Source organism: Lagopus leucura, unplaced genomic scaffold (genome assembly GCF_019238085.1).
Source record: "Lagopus leucura isolate 7727_CA_CO unplaced genomic scaffold, USGS_WTPT01 Super-Scaffold_100015, whole genome shotgun sequence".
NCBI lineage: Eukaryota > Metazoa > Chordata > Aves > Galliformes > Phasianidae > Lagopus > Lagopus leucura.
In genome coordinates, this window is record NW_024962269.1 from 14,097,751 (window position 1) to 14,120,042 (window position 22,292).

Below are 22,292 nucleotides of genomic sequence, written 5' to 3' on the forward strand. Positions count from 1 at the left end.
GAACTGAGGTATTTCTTCACTTACGAAAAAATTAGACGTACCAAAGCAAGGTAATTATGTAGAAAGCCCCAAGGAATCCGATGATATCCAGGTGTTGGCACCAAGAAGCTATCTTTCACAAGTCACTGGGAGCACCCTGAACAGGCCAGTGCTCCAGATAAGCCTTCTGTAATATCCAACCTTCTCTAGTTTCACCCTAAAACCAGTCCAACCAATGTGTGGGCTCCTCTCATACACAGCACAGATCCAGGCTAAGCCCTGCCACGCAAGCTTCCCACTGCCCCCATGGCATCACCCCCAGCCCCAGCAGCCCCTGCTCACAGCACTGTCCCAGACCCAAAAGCGACAGCCTCAAAAACAACTGTTGGTTCAATGAGGGCTGTACAGACACAGCCCAGGTCTGAACAGGAAGCCATACTAGGGACCAAGGCATGCCATTCCTAGGACCTTCAATACACTAAAATAATTCTGTGAAGTGCAAGAAAAACAAAATTAGCCCTCTCCTCACTGTGGAAAAGAGAACACTGATGGAAGCTGTGCTGAAGAGAGGTCTGAATTGAAGACCCAACTGATGAGAAGGCTGAGCCCTCTGACTAATTAACTACTGCATGCTCATTTCTACCTTCAGGTGTAAGGTGCATGGGATTCTTCCTTCTTTTAGAGTTGAACATGAGATTTCGGCTTCAGGAAGATGCCAACTTTTACCTGCAAAAAGCAACTCTGGCAGAGCTGAGCTGTTGTAACACTGCTGGGGCTCGAGGATGACTCCGTGCACTTTTTCTAGGGAGTGGAAGAGATGCAAAGCCCCCAGATATCCACAACGCACATCCCTCCACTGCTGAGGAAGCAGCAGAACTAGTTTCCATGCTCACTTCCCAGCCTCCTTCCCCTGGTGGATAAGGTGAAACCTTGCTGGAACTGCCCCCGCTGCCCCGAGGACACTGCAGCACCTCCACGCTGCGTCACTGTGAGCACTCACAGGGCTGCACCGTGTTCTGGAGCAAGAAACATGACCCAGGTTAAAAATACAGTTTAGTTTTTAAGACCAAGTTATTTTTAAACCAGATGGAGTTCTCTGCTCCCACTTACTGCTTGAGTCCATAAACAATTGTACCAGCAGAGGGGTTGGTGCAGGGCAAGGAGGCATTTAAACCAGCCATATTACCGAGAGGGGGAAACAATAGAAAAAGTAAAGCCATTCCTGTATAGCTGTGCTGCAGATTGATGGGCATCTTCCTTCAATACCAATGAAATACAAATATAATTCTGTACTGCACTCCAAAACTTCTGGAAGCTCTGCTTCTACAAACACTGACCACAGCTGGTGCTGTGCCAAGTATTTCATTTTACACCAAGGCAAACCAACCACCCAGCAATAATCAAAGTTTGTATATTTTAAGAAATAAAAATATATAACGCATACAAATATATAAAAATATAAAATGTTAGGCCTGCTATTACTAGAGAATTTGAGAGAATGAGGGTACTCACCAGAAACCAGCATGTTCCCTTCAGAGCTCTCCCAGCCTGGTCAGTAAGTTGCAAGTTACATACAATATGCATCATGTTTGCTGAGGAAGGATCCCATGGAAAGATCTTCCATAGCCTCCCCTCTCTGAAATAGAGCTCTCCCACCACCACACTCAAATTTCTGTACTTGTTATGCATTAACAAGTGATTTCCAGAGGAAAAGGCCAGGTTGGATGGGGCCCTGGGCAGCCCGGTCTAATTAAATGTGGAGGTTGGTGGCCCTGCCTGCAGCAGGCTGGAGCTTCATGATCCTTGAGGTCCCTTCCAACATGGGCAATTCTGTGATTCTGCAATCTAAGACAAACAAAAATCCTCCCACATTAAGATTTATACTTGCTAAAGCCTTGCTTCCTCACAGGAAAACCTCTTCTAACTTTTCTGTTCTCTTCTGCGTCCCAGAGAACTCCAAAAGAAGCAGCTACCAGGAGGCTGGGGATCCCTGACAACACAACATAACATAGATCAGCACTGTTTTCCTTCTTTAAAATGAGAAATAAACATGCTTATTTGTACCATGCTCCTAAATGATACCTAGATGCAAATATTCGAGCACCATTTGTCATTTGGTGTTCCATGTCTTGCTGCCTGGGGCACAGTGCCTGCTGGCAGGTCAGGAGCAGCAGCAGAGCTGGGATGCTCAGGGGAAACAAACCCCAGCACTTCTCCTTCCTGCACACTGCCCACTTAAGAAGTATTTTAACATACAAAACTGACCTCTCTTCCTTGGCCAAATATACGTTGTTGCTTTGTAAACAAATTTGGTTGAATAAAGATGCTGAAGTGGGAGACAAACGGCTTTCATACAATTGTTAGTGTAACTTAAAAACACAGACATCTCAAGGCAGTTCATTTGTTTGGGGTTCTTTTTCAGTGGAAGCAAGGGGTGGCATTTTTCCAGTGCCTGTTCCACCTCACAACAGGAAGCCCTGGTGTCAGGACATACACACACAGAAGGCTGCTCAGCAAATACCACAGCAGCAGTTCATGCCCCTGCAGATGTACCTGCACCAGTGTCAGCAGGTAATTGATTTCACCCTCCCATTCACCTCAACTCTTCCACTCTCCATTCCCACCACTTGCATATTTGGTGTAACTGCATTAAGCATGGCAAAAATCACAGGGTCTGCAATTTGTGTTATTGTAATACAGACACCATTAAGTGAAACAAATCACTTGCTACTATAACTGGATCATGCTTTATACAGTAAGTCGTCTCCATCACTTCCAACTTCTTAGGAGAGCTAGAGTTTGATTCATACAGCATTTCACCCTGCACACTGCACTACACCATTAACCTCTTGCTGAGATGCATGTGAAACAACGATCAGGCTTTGCAGAGCACACAATTAGCTCATGTTCTTTACTTCCTCACAAAACAACCAAGCAATATGGACTTAGCAATCAAATTATTATCTAAGGGTAAGTACTTTCCTTCCCTGACTCACAAGTCCATGCATTGTACTGTTGCCTAGGTAACATGAGTAGATATGTGGAAGAAAATGAGAAATTAAAGCAACAAACACCAGCAAGAACAGGAGAAGCAAGTATTTCATCTTGTGTACGCTTCCTTCTTCCTCTACAATGCTTCCAAGTGCCTAAATAGCAAACTGGAAGAAAAATACCTAAGTTGTCCTGATGGACCTTTGTACTCTGAAGCAAAGGTTCTTTCATTTAAAGTTCCTTTCATTTAAAAGGCCTTACACATGCTTCCAAAAACCTCCAGCACGCTCACCCAAGCAGACTGATTTTCCTTAAGCAAGAAGCTACAGAACTTTAATACAGTCCTGCATATCACTACTGCAGTGCAATGGAAAAAAACAGGGTTGTAGAATAACAGAAATGCATCTGACATCAAAGCATCCAAGCAAGATGCTCATCAGTTCTTCATGCTGATAGCTAGAAGGCACAAGCAACCAGTCACAAACATGAAGTCGTGCACGATACTCGTGCTACGTAACGACACGCTGCTTACAGGACAGCTGGGACACTGCAACTTACAAGCTACTTTCCTGTAAAGCAGGCATGGGACAGAAAGAGAAAGCGAGCCCACCTGAAGGTGTGAGATCATTCAAAACAGCTGCCCACGCACAGAACAGTACGCAGAGCAGACAGAGGCAATGCATCACCCACAACACAGGTAAGAGACTTGCAAAATTCAGATACGTGAAGCTAAATTCTGATTAGACTGATCTAAAAGATGTGATAGAATTAAAAATTTAAAGATACTGAGAGCATTAAAAAAAAAGCATCCTGGGAATTTTATGAAATAGAGACCAATAGCAATAAATTCCCTTATTTCTATTACCAGTGACATTCACCGCAATTCTAAAGTTGAAGCAAAGTAGATTTCTGAATACAGGAAACATGAAAGAGCAAAGAAGCTGACACATTTCCAATCATTACCAGCAGCATTTAACATGAAAATGAACACACAAAATGTCTACAAGCATTTGGTTTTTAGCTGCTGGGAACAAAAAGTAATTTAGTATTTCTGCTCTTTCCTCAGAGGGAAGATGCAGGAATACATAGCTTAAGGACCATTGCTTGGCATCATTCTGAAACATTTGATACGTGCTGAATGTGTTAGAAGAAGGGGCCTTGTCCTGCAGAAAGCCATCTATCAGAGCAGCAAAAACCACGGCAAGGCAAGGCGTTCATCATTTACATCTGTTGACATCTTTATGACACCAACCATCTAAAAATTGAATATTTGATAGATACAGAAAGATAAAACCTCTATGAAGAAAAACAGAAGTGGCTTCTTTTAGAAGCCTCAAAATTAGCCACTCGTGCTTATGCACTTTTGCTTTAGATTTTATTAAGATTTATTAAGATTTTGCTTCAGATTAGTATTCATTTCTCCCTTCCCAGATCCCAGCTTTCCCAATGAGGCACAACAGAACAGGTTTCGAGTTCTCCCCCATGGCACAGTGCGGCTGTAAGGGCAGCCAGCACTGAGCACAGCCAGCTGTTAGCTCCCATCCCCGCAAAGCCCACGGTCCTCATCTCCAAAATGCCTTCGCAGCACTGACTGATCTATACTTTAACAAGACATGTTAGAGAGTCATTAAGTTTATTTATTGGTTGATTTTTGGAATCAAGCAAAGCATGCCCCTAGGCTGTAACCAGCAAGAGATTTTTCACTCGGAATTAAATTACTGGTTACTTTTCCACACTCCTTGTTGGGGTTAAAAAAGAAAGAAAGCCTGGGGTTCCACATAGCCTTTCTCCTGCCATAGAACAATCAAAGCTCCGTGGCCGTTTTCCCACTCAAACAATAAAAGCAATAAACACTCTTCAGGCATTCCCAAAACTCACAGATTAACAAAAGAGGCTGATGGGCGTGGGGAGTAAAATGAGGACTGACAACAACCAGCCCTGGGGAACACAGGGCTGGGGAGATTCCACAACCCCATGTACTTCCCCGCGACCCACGCGGGGTGAAATCGCCCCCAAACCCATCAGATGAGAGGGCACTGACGCAGAACAGGGTCTGCACCAACCTGAAGCTCTCTCTGAATGCAGACCCACCGGCGGCTCCAACAGGAGCTGAGTGGGACTCAGTTCCACAATCCACTTTTTCCTCCTGCATCTGCTGTAAGTTGAAGTCCGTGCTTCTTGACTTCACCAAGGCAGCGGGCCCAGCTGAACTCCAGCTGAGACAACTGGGAGTCTAAGGTGCCCGAATTTTACCCAAGGTGACACAGGTAAAATCAAGTCTAATTGGACAAGCTGGGAATTACTATTACAGATTAAAAAGGTCCCTTTTGGTTGGCCTACCTAAACCACTCAATTTAGAATCTGTGAGATGTATAAACTGTGTAAAAGCCTGGGCATAAAAAGCCACGTCAAGGGCATTGTCTGGCCTTCCAGTAAATTATGTTAATGAACCAAAAAAGTTTGGTTGTTTTTCACATCATGAGTCAATATTTACAGTTGGAAAAATCCTCTGGCCTAGATTTTCCAATACATCTGCCTGTTTCAGACACCTTACATTGGAGTTGTCAGCTCTGAAAGCTGTGGACCGCAGCATTTCCTAAAAATACCAGAAAAAAGATAAATAAGTCAGGACACCATACTGAAAAACACTGAAATACTCCAGTTTCGCTTCATCCACCCAAAGCACAGCCCAAACAGGCAGCAGTCCAGAGGTAACCTTTCCCCAGACTACTTGCACTCTTCTGTTCACTGGCACTGCTCTATTAGCATCTCCAAAGGCCTTTGACACCAGTGCTGAGAGGTTAGCATTCCCCCTGGTCTGACCAGAAGCAACAAATCTGCCAGAGAAACTCCCTGAAAACTCATCCAATGCTATAGGACTCCAGGGTTTTGAAGCATCACTCGGCTTTGGAGAGTTTCTACGCTTCCAATTCACAAAACCCAGTGCTGAAGACAAATTAAACAGCCTTCTATAACACGTTATAAAACAGACCATCTGGCCCAGTGACTCACAAGTATTTTCCTATATTACTACCATTTTCTCACCTCTTTTTACACAGTAAGTAGTGAGAAAGCAGACTAAGATGTCAACAGAGGTCCTCCGAAGGACATGCATACAGACCCAACCCTCAGGAATACTCTGGTCACCTGGAGACAGGAATGCTACAGACAAAAGATTCATTTTGAACCCAGATAATGATTTAACTGGAAGTCACTTGAAACAATTCCCTTACAGAGTTTAGGCAGCTTGTCCCAGGAGCCACAGAGTAGGAGAAACAAGTTTGTAACCACCAACTTCCATCCATGCCTTGCTTTCAGACTGGCTTGCTAAACCAGTGCTTGGTCCCTGCTTAACTGGTTCATCGCTTGCCTCTAGGTGCCCCATCAGCTCCCATAGCAGCACAGACCAAACACTGTGTTTTAGTTATTCCTGACAAGCTCATCTTACACAACTACACACAGAAGTTCAAGCATTCATTACTGCAGTACATTAAAAAGGTAAAACCACACCTGCCTCACAAGAATGGAAAAAACAAGTATACAAAAAGCACTTGAGACAAGAAGAAAATTAAAAACAAGTTCAATTCCCACATCTAATTTTACTTAAGAAGTATGTTACCATAATCACATCTGTGACTCTTCCTCTGTTGGTTACTGCAACTGCTAGACTTGCAATTCCTACGTCTTAGAAAGCTACTGTTTGCTGCCTTTCTACTAGGAGGACGATGAGATCCACCTCCTGCATTTGCTCTTCCAGGGGGTACAGACCAAGGTCCCAACCCAGACCTCCACGTGCCATGGCCACAGATGACCTCACACTGCCGGGACACTGGCCTCCCCCCTGCAACCACATTACACCCATCACTGGGAACCAAAACAAACACATTCAATCTTAGCGGTTAGAACAGCGGAACCCAGCAAACTGACCCAGAAAGCAGAACGATCAAAGACCTTGTGGCTTCTAAACTAATGCATGAACATAATCCTTTGACTCTAACTTCCCTGCAATTGCTTTTATCGTGCACAAGACACACCCATTTACCCACACAAAACAAAACAAGCCCAACACAAACCCTACAAATTTAATCAAGGAAAGAAGAAAGAGCATGAGATGTTTATTTCTATTTTTAAATACTCAGGACGTGCCCCAGTGCTCCCTCCGCAGACAGATACTGAGGGAGGTGCTGCAGAGCAGCGAGATCTGGTGCACGATCTGGCACTAGCTGGCACCTCTGACAGCAAAACATCAGAGCAGCCACTCAGAAAGGCTTTTGAAACAATTGCTGCCTCTAAGCCAGGACAGAGGGCAGCTCAGAGTGTCGCTCCAGAAAAGAGGCACGTAATATATACATATATATTCAAGCACACCAAGCCGCTCACATCTGAGCTGCACTACAGTTTGTTGAGAACAAGACTGTCTCCTTCTTCTTCCCACAGTTCTCTTCTGCCTCAAGCAAAGTTGGTTGCCGCTCTGGTTGCTCTCTCCCTCATCCAAATGGTTTGCATAGCAGATCTGCTGAAACATCAAGTTTTAACCAAGCCCTAATCCTGCTGACTTTTCTCACAAAACTGCTGGAAAGGAATTCCTGCTGGCAGCTGCAGTGCCTCTGCTCATTAGTTTACCAAGCAGCAGCAGAATGCAACAGACAGGCAGATCACGTCAGTGCTGCTCCGCAAAGAGGCGACAAGCACCAGCAGGAAGGCTCCCAGCTCCTCACAGCATATGCAAGGAGGACAGGACAGGCAGAGACCTTCCAAAGAACACAGGAGCATGGCCTGTAAGAACCCCAGCAAGTTACTGCCATGGTCACTGCCGCTGCCCAGAACACAAACAGGAAGGCTTGTTTTATTTCAATCTCTTCTAGTAAGATTTGGGGGGTGGGGATGATTCGTTAAGAAAACCAAAATGAAAAACCCTACTGCGTTAAGGCATTGTGTTTAATGAAGCAAGACAGAGAGCTGTACACACCAATGTTAGTCTCCCCTGGATACTGGAATAATGACTGGGACAACAGGGCAAAACAGAAGCCCACCGCATGCTGACAATCCTCATCCCAACAGCACTCCGGTGTTCCAGTCAGATGATGCAGATCTCTTAGCACAAACAGAAAAGTAAAGAGCTTCACTTCTTGCCACACGATTTCACTGAATAAACATAATACAGATTTGTCTTGTCAGACATGCTAAAAGTGTTCTGTGCAGATGCTGCTGGGATGCTGGATACAGCACCCACATGCTTCCCAGCAAGACGAATGCACCACTGTGTGCGTAGTACTGAGAACTTCAAACTCTGAAGCTTTGTTGTATTTCTCTTAATAAAAGGTGGCTGGTCTGGGAGGATAAAGTACTGAATGCTGGGCTCACCGTCACCACTCCACCCCAGGCTCTCCAATGGCAGAAGTTGGTGCAGACCAGCGCATTACCGCAACCTCAGGTGTGCACTGTGCTCTGCATGACCAGCCTGTTCTGATGGCCAGACGGCCTCCCCCAAGCACTGCAGGTGAAGCACTTTGCCTACAAGTGCTCCTTCAGAGAATTCCCCAGCAAACAGAAAAACATTCACAACTCTGAACTGGTTCAGCCAGAAGTCACAGCTCCTCCTCTCCACACTTCAGGGCCAGAGGTGCGCCCTGCTCCTTGGAGGTTATTGCTGATCTCTTTGAGGAAAAGATAAAGCCAACCGATGGGAAATGCCATCCCAAGAGACAGAGCCGCATCTCTCACTGGCCAACCCACGGTGTGCCAGAGAGAAGGGGCTGCGGAACAGACAGTGAGCACAGGGCAAGGCCAGGCAGGAGGTGCTGAGCAGCAGTACCACGACCACAGCCAGCAGGGCTGGGCTCCACTTTGGTGCAGGGCTGTTGCTGTTGGTTGGTCGGCATGCTTTCCCGCCTCCCACCAAAGGCAGTTTCTCTGGATGAGCTCGTGCAGCACGAGGCTTCCTGGTACTGCGCATCTGAGGACCACAAAGGCCTCAGAATTAACACCATACTTGTCTCTTGTCCAGGGAGAATTCTTTACAGCCATGTGCCAGCACTGTAATTATCAGCACGAAGCATCCTCCTACCTTCATAATGCCACAGAAGCCATTTTCACCAAACAACAAGGACATTCCTTCCCTTTCTTTGTTTTTTTCCTCTCGTTACCTTTCTACCCCTTCGCCACACCCACATCATGACCTCTCTGAACCGTGCTTACAAGCTGGGTCCGGTGCTCAGTGATACATAACTTCCATTTTAGCGAAACAATCCATCTGCTCCATGTGACTCAGAGCCCACTCTAAGAATGCAATACTGTTTAGGCCAACCGTTGCACCGCACAAAGTGTTTTGTTCACATGCATTCCTTTGGGATGACAGAGCCTATCCACGGCTGTAACGGTTGGGGCCTGTGGTTTTTTTCCCTCATCCGCTGAATGCTGCAGTGACTAAGCTGACAAAAATTCCTGGCCAATTATAAACCCACTTAAAGGGACAGGCAACCCCCTTGCAGCCTTCCCTCGCCATCCCATATGGGAAGTTTCTATACATAGAAAAACATCTCCTCCTCCCAAGGCTGCATCGATATAAAAGACTTTCACTGCGCGCTCAACACTTCCAGCATACTTCCTAAGTGGCATCATGTCACAGAACCAGGGCCGTTATCACCCAGCAGCCCATATACTGCTCACATCAAGCAAGAAGACGAAAAGAGGAAAAGCAGAGCCTTCAACTGCGTTACACTAACAACAAGTTGGAGAAACCATTGATGGAAGGACACCGAGTACACAGGAAGCGGCGAGCATCAATAGTCACAGAGTGCTGTTTATTAAGAGGGGAACAGCTAAGCGCCTATAAAGCAAATATGTCACAACAAGCACCGAACACATGGCAAGGTCGTGCTGACAGACAGGCTGTAGGCTGCACCCACCTAAGCGCACCAGCTGAACTTCAGCTAACAGCCAGCAGAACTTGCATCCCAAGCCCCTCTGACCACACACATCAGCAACCAAACACCCTGGCAGCAGCATGCCAACCAGGGATCCTCACCTCACCCACCCAGTTTGTTCTCACTCGTGGTGTCAAGGGTCACACACACACATTTAATGATTAGCCAGGGCACACAGAGCAGAGCTGTGGGCAGGTAGCCACAGGTTCATCTCGCCTACGGAGATACAGTCCACAAGAAAAAATGAGCACACCCTGAGCTCACAGGCTTTTAGCTTCACCCGTGCAGACTGCGGGCACCTCAGGACCTGACCATGTTACGGTGGAGAAGTCATTGGCTACAGCATTTTCAGTGCTGAGCTGACACACATACACATTCCGTTGCCAACACTGAGAATTTCACTGTGGATGGAAAGGAAGAGACTCAGCAACTGAACAAGGCCCAGCTCACCCCAGAAGTGGAGGGCGTAGAGGAGCAGATAAAAAAAAATAACCAAAGTGATCCTACAGTCTGAATTAACATACTATTATTCAAGCATCCTATTACAAGTTCGTTCTCAGAGCCATAAACTGACTTGAGAGGAAAATCACACCATTAGTGGGAAGGAAGCCTAAACAAAGACTGCTTCATCACTGTTACACACTGAGAAACTTGTTTGCCACATGAAAACAATTCATGAAAACACTTCAGGACAATTAGTTCCCACATTCATGCTCTTTGGAGGAGGAAAAAGAAAAACGGCGCATATCATTCAAAATGTTAGGGGGCACAACTGACCCAGGGTTGAACTCAGATTTACCTTTATTTCATACAAAAATTAGGTTGGTGAGTTCAGTGACTTTGCTCACATGACCACATCCAAATCTCCTTCAGCCCACTCCAGCCAGATTTCACTGCAGATCAGCCATCAGCGCAGATACGGCTCTGTGCAGTCAGTGCGGAGGAACAGCCGGGTGGGGGACAGACCTGTTCAGGGCCCTCCCACACAGAAGGACAGGGCTCAGCTCACCTTCACTCACATCCACACATCCACTGTCACAACAGGAATCCCCAGCAAATACTCAGCCAACGGCCGACTTGCACAAGTACCAGGCACAGACACAGAACTGCAGAAAACGCTGAGCCAGAGCAAGTCTGCCTTGTCTCTGCAACATTAGCAAAATCACAGCTTTCTTCTGGTTTTACAATTGACATTTCCCTGACATTTTGCTAGCTATTCCCAGTTGTTTCGAAAATTTATCATAAAACTTAAGTCTTACATTGCATGTAATTAACTACACAACTGCCTATTCTACTACCAAACATTTGCCTAACATCTATCAACCGTGCCAGGAAACCTATGCTGTGCATGGTAACCAAAGCTGAGGTTCAAGTTTAGACACATATTTAACTTCACAGATCTAGAATGGCACCACAGCAAAAGAAGGCGAAATAATTAAAGAAAAAAAGTAACTCTTCAAACCTTACATTGTCCTCAGTCTGTGCAGCGATAGAAGTCAGCTGCTATTTGCAGAAGCATTGCATGCAAAACCAAAAGCAGAAAAACTGTGTGCACACATGTATGCAAGCACAAGAAGAAAGCACAAGGTTTAAGATCCTAAGAAAAGTTCATTTTATCTTACAAATTCAAGGTATTTCTCTTGACTTTATAACTTACAATTTTTGCATCGACTTTGAAGTGTTTTTAAATAAAAAAGCCACTGGCAAAGTCTCGTTGTTGCACACAATTCATTGTATCGAGCCTTTAATAATGAAAAACAAAACTCAAAAAACTGAAGGCCTCCCCAAAATGCCATATAGTTGTGCCAACACAAATCACAAATAGTAAACATCAGCACTTGGTTTTCAGTGCCTGGCGCTGGCTGCAGGACTTGAGATGCTCCTCCCAGGTTATGGCAACCTGCAACAGAACCTTGCTACAGCACAAAGGGAAACAGCAAACACACGTTTACATTTTAGCCCTTTTCTCAGAATATGAACTGCTGCTCCCGTAATTAACTGCAGATTGGCCTGCACTACTCTGCGGCCGCTCCAGCTTCCTAATTAAATATGCTCTCACAGCCATAATACAAGTTCCAGGAACCCTTTGGCTGAAGAGCAGGCTGCTCAGGAGGGAACTGAAAGTCAGGGAAAACTTCATTCAGCACCAAAACACTAACCAAAAAATTTTAACAGGCTCCAGATTTTTCTAACTTGGTGACACCGCGTCTTTCCCAATATTTTTGTCCACCCTTCTGTTTATTCCTCACATCAGATGTTTATTTGCTGCAGTTTGCATATCGACCAAATGGACAAACAACCTGTCAACGTCTAAATACGTCCAGGTTTGTATCAAGCCTTTTCTGCTTTTCTTAAACCCAGCAGAAGCTGGATCAGTGCTACACACACAAGTTCCACTTAATGTTGTATCATGTCACATCTGCTTGCTAGAAGAGAAAAACTTGAAACGCACGTCATCTTCTGCTGACACAGGAAATTTCTACTATATTTCAGGATTCAAACAAGCAAACAAACACAAAAATATAACTCTGAATAAAGAACATACAGCAGTGCATGCATGTAATTGAAAACAAAATACAGGCAGTGTGATGCAGCACCTCCAGCTCCCAGCTTGTCTCCTTGTTGTCTTTTGCCCCCTTCCCTCCCATGTGCATAGTTCACATACATCCAACATTTCCAAAGGAAGGGAAGCGAGAAAGAGAGGGAAAACCAAAGAGGAGGAAGGGAAAACAAATCCCAGCACATGGTTTTCGCCACTACTCTGCTGAATCAACAGGGAGCAGAGCCCCAGATGGCGCGCGCTGGTAAGCACTGCACGAGTCAATGGAGCTATGTCAAACGATACCACTCAGCTGCATTATCTGCTGAGCTCCGTGTAAACAAACAGGAGCAGATTCCGAATATTTGTGAGAACACATCATGTTACTGTCTCCATATGTTTAAACATTTCAGTGGAAGATACATATGGACCACGCTTCCCACTCACTGTCATTCTTTCCCTCCTGTTCACCATTCCCCACATAGACCGCATCTTTTCAGGCCACTGTCAAAGCAATTCAGAGAGGAATAAGGATACATTTTCATTGAAAACATTTTGTGCTCAGTTGCCATCTGCTTCTTTATCAGCCTCTAAATCCTCACATGCCTTTTCTGTGGTCTTTGGTTTCACACACTTGGAAGGCTGAAGATTTCTTCTGTTGTATATCGGAGCAGTCTACACGAGCTATTGTTTTTCACATCAAATTCACCTCTTAAAACACACACTTGAAGTCCCAACTCTCTAGAAAAAGAATTCAAACCCATATTAACTTTTTAACGTAATTCTAAAGGTCTCTCATACACTTCAGACAATCACTTTCATGGCTTTTACAGCTGATACCTGATGGCGGATGCAGAGCTGATAAATGATTAAGATGCAGAGACCAAAAACCCTAAAAACTCTACAGATCTACATACTCGCATCACTGCTGGCTTTGCGATTGCTCCCCACAAACACCATGCATGCTTTGCTTCCCATGGCCTCTGCAAGCACAAGTTCTGTAGGAAGCATTAGCTGGACTCGTTCAAAAAACTGAACACAGATTATGGTAGACAAGGGATCCGAAACTTCCAGGCAAGCTTTCAAGGCTGCAATTCACAATTGGTTTATGCAAAGGCCCAGTGACTAAGGCAGCAAACCTCAAAATTTAGCCATCAGCAAAAGAATATAGAATACAATGGGAGTTCTCTTTACAGTAGGTCAATGGACAGGCCAAGCAAACATGCCACTGACTGCACTTTCAAGGGGCACAGCAGGAACATCTTTCTGGTTCTCACATCAACCGCTGAGTAAGATGCAAGCAGCCTTCCACAAGCATTCCCAGCAGTCACAACTGCTAAGAAAAAAAGCCAAAGAGATTCTTATGTGCCTGAGCACTACATTTTTACCTCCTCCACCTCTGCCTGTGCCTCAAAGCCCAACCATTCATGTAAACAACTTCAGTACTTTACTAACTCAGAAGAGGTTTCTATGTGGATCTGCACCAGAAATGAATGAAGTACGGCGGGCATTTGGTCCACGAAAAGCAAACTAAGTGCTGGTCACAGAGATCACAGCATGCCAAACACAGCACAGCCAGCAAAGCAAGGCTGCTGCCCTGGGGCACTCCCAGGTAAAGGGATGTGCACTGCACAGACACCAGGGAACACAGCTGGCAGAGACGCTGCTGGCACTTCATGATGAACCTTAAAAAAGACTTAAAAGAGTTACAGCTTTGTAGCTCGTTCTGTTACAGAGACGTCAATGGATTACTGCGAGTCAAACACAGCATATCCTTCCCTCTCTCCTCCCTCCACCCTCGACATTGTTCCTGCACAAGTTACATTGAAGGAAGCACAGCATTTTTCCTTTGTTTGTGAGCAAGAAAGAGAAGGAACAACTTCTACTCAGTGGCAACGCTAAACATGAAGGCAGGCTACTTTAAAGTACTCAGCGTTCCCACACAACGTTTTACCCACCAACCTGATATCTTTCAGCGTAAAACCTACACAAGGACAAAAGAGATTTCATGTACCCTCCTCCACAGATCCAGAACAAAGAAAAATAAAAAGGCATAAATGAGCCCTGAGTGATAGACAGCATTTTCAGTTCAACGTTCCTGTGACGCACAGGGAGAATGTCAGGGTTAAATAAAATACTACAATGAGAAAATATCCCTGGAAAATAGCATAGGTCTCATGTCTGCACGGGAAGGAAAACACAGATAACAACACAACAGTCACTTCAAGTCCTTGCCTCTATTCTTTTTCATGCCCTTGCAGTTTTGTACAGCAGAATCCTCTCCAGACCAGGAGTTCATTGCCAACACATTCACGCAATGCAGCACAACAGACTAAAAGCTTCCTTTTGAACAACTGGGCATTTACACCTCCCTCGCTTATCTCCATAAGGGGACTGACTTCTGGATTGTGGTTTGGCTATTTTAATTTTATTTTTAAGACCAACAGCTGGCAAATGGAAAGCCTTCCCCTCCCAAAGTAGCTTATCAGGACTAGGAGATTAAGTAGGTCCAATTTCTTCACTATTTATTTAATAGAACTTGGTAGCTTTTGTTATGCTCTGCATGTTAAGATACCCTGAAGTTTAGAGCCTAAAACTACACTGCTTTTGCAGCATAATGCTCTTCATGAGCCTTTTAAGGCTATATTTCAATACTTGCTTTCTTCCTCATGATCTCCCACAAAAGGAAGATGAAAGCATACAGGGAAAGAATTACATTACTTACATTCCTTCCTTAAAAGTGCTGTCATCACAGTTTAACTATGACCTCATCTTATTTAAACAGATCTCTTCTCATGTGCATTTGGGATCCAAATTATGTTAACATTCCCCTAGAAGTCAACAAGCTTTCCTCTGTACATTGTTTTTGTCTACTCCAAATAGCTACAACACACAGCAGGAAAAGTATTCCATTAAACATACTCTAGTTACATCCATTCAAACCACTAAGGGCAAAGGAGGTTGCAAAGGAATCACCTATGACACTGCAGAGAACAGAGTTGCACTCTTGTGGAGGACATAAATTTGGCTGCTGAAGCCAAACGACTCATAGCAGCACATGGGAACAAAGCAGAGCAGCTCACTTCCCTCACTTCAGACAAGCCACATGCCTACCAGTTAAGTGCGAGGGGTTTTCTCGTTTCAATGCAAACTTCATTTCCTGTACAAGTTACTAATAAAAATCACAGTCCTATCCGTGACTTCTGAGATATTTTTGCCATATGCTCACTGGAAGGGCCCGGCAAGGTGCTCCATTTCAGTCCCATCTGAACATGAGGGCTTTGCCCACCTAAAAACAAGTAAACAACCACCTTCCCCAGACAACGGTAGGCTGAACAGCTGAGGTTATGTTTCCCAGCATTCGAGCAGCTTTACTCAGGACAGTGCATGGAATTTAGGAATCGTTCCTCCCAGCGATGACCGCTTGTAATTAAGACCTGCTGATACTCCGGGGCTCAGCTTTCCTGAAGTTACAGGATGAACTCAAAGAGCCTGTCATGCAATCGTGTTATCTGAGTAAACTATGTATTTGTTTACTCTATTTTTAAAAAGTGAGAAGAGATCAGCTTGTGCTTTTGCTACTGATTGCTATCGGAAAAACAAAAACCCCATCATGCCAGATAACAAGAAAACAGGCAAGGATCATTTCATTGAGAGCCACGATAGCCATCAAATCTTTAACACTACAGATTGTACTACAAAAAATGATTCTAGTAAAAATGTTTACATACAGAATTTATTATAACAGAAATTCCTCAAGGTGCGTGCCAGGGGAAACAGCACGGCAATGAGAGGCACACACAGACACACATGAACCGTCACTTCAGCAGGAAGAAGATGGTACCTGAAAGCCATCTCCTGCCTAAACCACTCACAGACAGAAGTTGTTCCAGCTTTGCTACATCGGCTCTAATTCTATGCTGAAACACTCGGCACTTCTTAATGAGGAAGTAGCCCAGAAAGTTTGTGAGCTTTCGTGCCTGGTTTTGTTTTGTTGCCATTTTAATTGAGTGCGATGATCCTTTACTTGTTGATAGAAATTCATCTGTCTAGTAACTGGATAACATGTCATGTGGGCCTACATACCGGAATAAAAGCTTAGGTCGTTAAAGAGCTTAAAATACAACCACAAAATTAAACCTTTACTTCAGAAAGAGATAACAAAAAGCACAAGCTGCTCAGTGCTTACTTTTCTGGCAGTGGTTGGTGGTCCAGCAGCGGTAGTTGTACTCGTTGTTAATAGAGGTCTTCTCGCACAGCGGCTTCTCCTCCATCGTTCCTGGACACAAGTCCCCACACTCCTTCGGCGGTTTATTTCCAACAATGTAGTTATTAGAGACTGCATCTAGGATGAGAGACCAGTCCACTGTGGAGAGGTAACACAGGTCAGAGTTCTTCTCAATCCGTATGGCCCCGCGGGTTATGTTCCTCAAATTGTGAAGCCCGATCTCCTTCAGATTTGTCATTTCAAAGATAACCAAGGCATAGTTGTAGAAGAGGTTCCTCCCACGAATGACTGTGAGGTTGGGGAAGAGATCGCTGAGGCTTTCCAAGCCCGCCACACGGAACAGCAGCAAGTAGTCAGTTATGACAGTCAGCTTCGGGAAGCGGAAGTTGCGGTAATCCTCTGCTTTAGAGATGAGCAGAATCTGAAGGAAACCCTCCACTACCGTGCAGTTCTCCAGACGTTTCAGCTCATGGATATCATTGCGAATGTCGACGTTCGGCCCACAAACTGGAAACGTGGAAGAAAAAAGGAAAGTTAGCAATAAAGCATTTTTAAGACTTTTAAAGTTGTAATGCACATAGGCTATTCCCGTGGCCATACACTCGCTGAGTGGCTTTTTTGTTTTGTTTTGTTTTAACTTAATAATCAGGCTGCAATGTTAAAACAGGAAATGAGTGCTTGGTGTACATGTATCCTGAATATTTGCATCATTTAACTCATCACTACAAGCACTATCAGCACCAGCACAGCGCTATGAGCCATATCCTTCAGCAGACAAGCAAGCCTTGTTTTATTACTGCTGTGGAAAAGAGAGCTGCAACAGATTGAGGAACACAAACTGAGTGCATCTGCATGTCCTGCTGCAAGTTAAAATCATTATATACATGGGATCTGAGCAGGGGTTCAGCCGCACAACTCCCAAGAAGTAACACAGACAGCAACCCACTGGTCAGTGCATACTGAATTTACTTCCTCCTTCCTCCCCAGCCTTCATGATACACGGGCATAAAGGCAAACATTTTATTTATTAAAAAAAAAAAAAATTACAACTGCTCAAATCATCCTCTCTTCCAGCGTCACAAGGTAAACTAGCCCGAATTCTCAATGCCAGCCCTGCCATAGACCAGCACCACCGCCAGGACCAGAGAAAGTGCTCAGCACAGCCTGCACTGCAACTGGGAGGAAGGAAAGCACTTGGGCCTGTATCTAAAGCGTGGCGTTCCCATGTTCCTGTGAATCCAGTTGCACTGATTTTTGGCATCAAGACAAAAAAGTTCCTCTAAGAAACAGGATAAGTTTGTTTACAAGAACACGCAGCATCACAGAGAGAAATTTCCCTTGAAAACATGAGATTGAACTCAATGCACTCTAGAAAACAATGGCCAAGAGGATTTTTCCCTAATACATCTATGTATTAGATCCTTCCATCTAATACATGCACCACAGTAAGAATTTTAAAGGCAGTGGAAGAAAAGCAATAATAATGCAGTAATTAGACAAAATACACTTTGAAGTAAGACAAAGAACGATGGCGTGCAGAGCTGTTGTTCTTGGACTCCCTCTGACTTTGTCTTCCATGGAAAACATGGAAATAAAGATTCCCCAGAACAGATAATGACTTGCTTTTAAGCAAACAAAGTCAAATGCCAATTTATTTGGGAAACCCAAAACTTAAATAAACCCCAAGCAATTTAATTTTGTGGAAAGGTTCTCTTCTTACACATGCTAGGCTTAATTGTTTTAACAACATCTTTTCCTCAGACGAGGAATAAGCCTCAACATAAACACTGAAGCCAAAAATTTTAATTCTAACCCTGACAAACAGTCCAGAGATTCAGAAACCACTCTGACAATCCAAAGCAGCCCTCCCATAGCACAAGGCTTATCTAAAGCTAATAACTTCAGCTAACAAAAGGATCCAGAACGCAAACAAACTAAAACCACAGCATCTCTAATGTCCGACAACAAATTCATAACATCCAACAAGGAATTAAAAGACAGGTAATACGCCAAATGATTAGAGCACACAACATACGTTACAAGCAAAATAAGAGTGCCACTTTCTTGTTAGAGGGATGTTAAAAAAACACAACAGGATGGGATCTCTGCTGACAAGCAGCTGTTTTCTGTGCAAACTGCTACCAAATCTCCCTTCTGTAAAAGATCAGAGCTGAAAGCACAGGCTATTGTAATGGGCACTGCTGCACTGTAAGCAGCCACCACCAAGAAAACCTTAAAAACAAACCAACAAACAAAACCTTGTGAACCTAGCAGAACACCTGGCCTTCAGGAGCAGCAAGGTGAGAAATTCTCATTTTAGTATATACTGATCACAGAACAACTGCATGCTGCTGCACGGGGTAAGTGTCAAGGTTTTGACTTCAAGGAAAGGAAAACAGCAAGGTGAACGGGTTGGCACTGCTCAGCTTTCAAAGCCAGATGGGAGAGAGGGAACATACAAGATCTCCAAGGTCACAGCCCTGCTTACAGATGGAGCAGTCACACGAGGCAAACACGGGCTTCTCCTCCTGAACCTGCACTGACAGCCCCAGCCCAGGTAAAGTTGCATCTACCTGGCAGTACCAAGTCTTGCTCCAATTTCCAAAATTCCCTTCTGAAGAAGTCATCTTTTCAAACAAAGAATTGGACTGGATGATCTCCAGAGGCCCCTTCTAACCCCTACCATTCTGCGATCCCTCCAACCCAACCTCGAGAGGCAGTGCCCTCTGCCCAAAGCACAGCCCACCAATACCAGCATGTTTACAGCCAGGCAGTAGGCTTCTCTTGTGGAAAAAAGCCAAATTACAGCATAGTTTCTCCAATTTAACTGCTTCAGTTTCTGCCTCATCCGCCTGGCAGAACAAGGTGAACAGTATGGTTCTTGTTATGGCAAAGCCAAAGCAGCAAAATCTATTTTACTGCCATCAAATTTTAGAAAGCTTAGCTGCTCCAAGCCCTTTATTTCGTTAAAGGAGTAAAATTTGCACTTGCGCTGACATTTTGTAGGCAAGGTTCCAGAGTGATGGGTTTAAAAACAGCTGAGTTACAATACCCTAAAGAACAATTTGTAAGAGAAATGGCAGCAACCATTAACTCAAGCGTTATACGTCTGCTCCTGCACCGGTTCTGCAGCTTGGCTTTACAAGTCATATTGGTTTTAGCTTTATGTTTGTCTCAGCTTGAAAGTTACTTAATTTCAGATATTTAATGCTTTTATAAATCAATGAGATTCCTAGAACTTTATGGAAAAAGTATGCACTCCCTTTCCTCAGTTATGAAACCTCATCCCCTTAATACAGGGGAGGAAGAAGTCCAGCGGGCTCCAGCCTAGGAACTGCCTGCAGACGAGCGTGCTCCTGATTTAAGAACTTACTGGTTTATCAAGGAAGTCACATCTTGCAGACCTCAATATATGTAATGAGAATTGCAGAGCCCTAAACGGGAGGTAGGACAAGCACTTCAGTCTGTGCTAATATTTGGGAGAGATAGTTCCAATCAAAGCAGACTTGTTTTTTTCTCAGTTCATTTAAAGTTCACGTTGTTCTCAAAAGTTAATTATAACACAATGCATCATCTTCTCTCACGTTTTTCTCATTGCCCTGAAAGGGATTTTATAAAAAACAATTAATCAGAGCTCAAAGCGTACCACAATTTCCATTTGGCAGTGCTGTGTTTTCTTTGGATCCCATTTTACAAGAAGTGTGTGTGGACTTACAATACGCTCTGGCCTGTCAGGCCAAACAGCACCTCAAATGTTCCTCAGAATATTTATTTTCCACTTAAGTGATTCTGATATCCTAGCAGATATCATTTTTAAATATGACTGCCACAGCTTGCTTCTGCGTTGTGCTCTGTTCTGAACTGGAAATTTACTATTATGCATTTACTTTTCTCACTAACAGAAAAATAAAAAGGCAGCACGTGTTTTCATCCTGCCCCAGCAGCTCTCAGGCAGATTACCAACACCCAGGATAACTACCATCAGATTCACACAGTTTTCAATCAGCTGCACACAGACCTTCTACCCTTTCCTTAAGCTGCAAACCTAATCTCAGATTTATTCTAAACTAAATCTGATTTTAGATGGAAAACCACCTCATGAAAGAAATGCTTATTTAAATAACAAGCAGCAATAGATTCTTTACCCAGACACGAACACATCTGTGGAGTTAACATCTCAGCACAGAAGTGCTGTGCTGCAGCTCCTGCCCACAGAGCCGGGCAAGCATCACTGCCATCTCCCAAGCTCATGCAAGGAGAGGCTCAGCCGCACCATCCTTCAGCAACCCAGCCCAGAGCTGGGGTCTGCTGGGAGAGCAGCACGTCTTTGAACAGCATTGGCATTTATTCCCTACAGAGCCACTTCCTGCCCATCATGTGTTTTTTAATCTATGGCAGGTCTTTATTTAATTAGAAGTCCAAAGCAGCTACTGAACGTGGCTGCGGTCCAGCGGTGCTCATCCCAGCTCCGCACCATACAGTGTCCTTTTAAAGGCAAACATCTCCAGCATCACAATCTCTTTCACAACAACAAAGAAGGCACTTATTGTACCGGATGGATTGAGATCTGCATAATGCATAACGGCCTGCATATTGAGATGTTTACTATATATTGGATTAACCCAATAGAGGGGCTGTCTGGCACCTTAAGAAAAAAAAGACTCAAAAAAGACCGTGCGGACACTTGAGGGTTAAAGAAGCACGGCTGATGACAGCTTCTGAGCCTGCAGGTTACTCAAAACCGACCCGAGTCAGGTTACCAAAAAGGTACCAAGGCACAATAAGGCCCTTCAGCAGATTGAAAGGGAGCCTCTCTTCTACACAACTGTAATTGTTCAGAAGGGAAGCAAAGGATCAGTGGAAATGGAAAGGCAATGGTCTGAAAACATTATGCCTGTATAGATTACAAACAAGGAACAGTAATACTTGATCTTCATCGTTGTTCTTCCTGATACCTACCACGCTCGTTTTAATAAAGCCATCAGCATTCCCACACAGCCCTGACAAAGAGAACTGATTTTATTTGACCACCTCTGAAGAGCCCAGTACTGCAGCCGGGGCCCGACCGTCTGCACAGCCCATCCTGTAGTGCCACTCCAAAAGGCATCAAGCATGTTGAGCCCAAGGAGGAACCCATCAGCAGCCACAATCCCCTTCTGTGCCCACGCAGGAAGCTTTCAGCATAGCTGCACCATCTGCAGATGCAGGGAGAAATGTTACTGCAGAAGTCTAAGGATTCTTTAATTGCATACTGTGTAAAGATGAAATTAAATGTGGAGTTCACAGAAATCAGTGGTTGAAGAGATTTCTTACGACACTTTACATTAAAACAGTCTTCCACCACCCACCACGCTCTTGGTTTTTGCCTTCGTAGTGACATTGTGAATGAAATATATATTTTAGTGCCTTTAATGTACTTACACAACCTCCCACAAAGTTTCTGTACTCTCTAAGCTCACCTATCCTGTATGTGTCACATCAATCACTTGTGCTCTTCCTAGGGAAGCCAGCTCCTCTATTACCTCTTGGGATGTCAGAAGCAGTAATAAGGAACTAATCCTCTATCACGCGCTCGGAGCTGCCTTCCAAGCCCTTCAACAAGGGTGCTTCCTCACTCAATTCACCACTG

General features: G+C 44.4%; 1 protein-coding gene across 1 annotated transcript in view; it reads right to left on the minus strand.

Annotated features, from left to right (window-relative positions):
• Positions 1-22,292, minus strand: part of IGF1R (insulin like growth factor 1 receptor) — a 143,350-nt gene that overhangs the window by 103,173 nt on the left and 17,885 nt on the right. Inside the window, exon 2 of the mRNA XM_042875802.1 lies at positions 16,625-17,170. Coding sequence (XP_042731736.1) covers positions 16,625-17,170 — 546 coding nt within the window. The remainder of the gene's footprint in view (positions 1-16,624; positions 17,171-22,292) is intronic.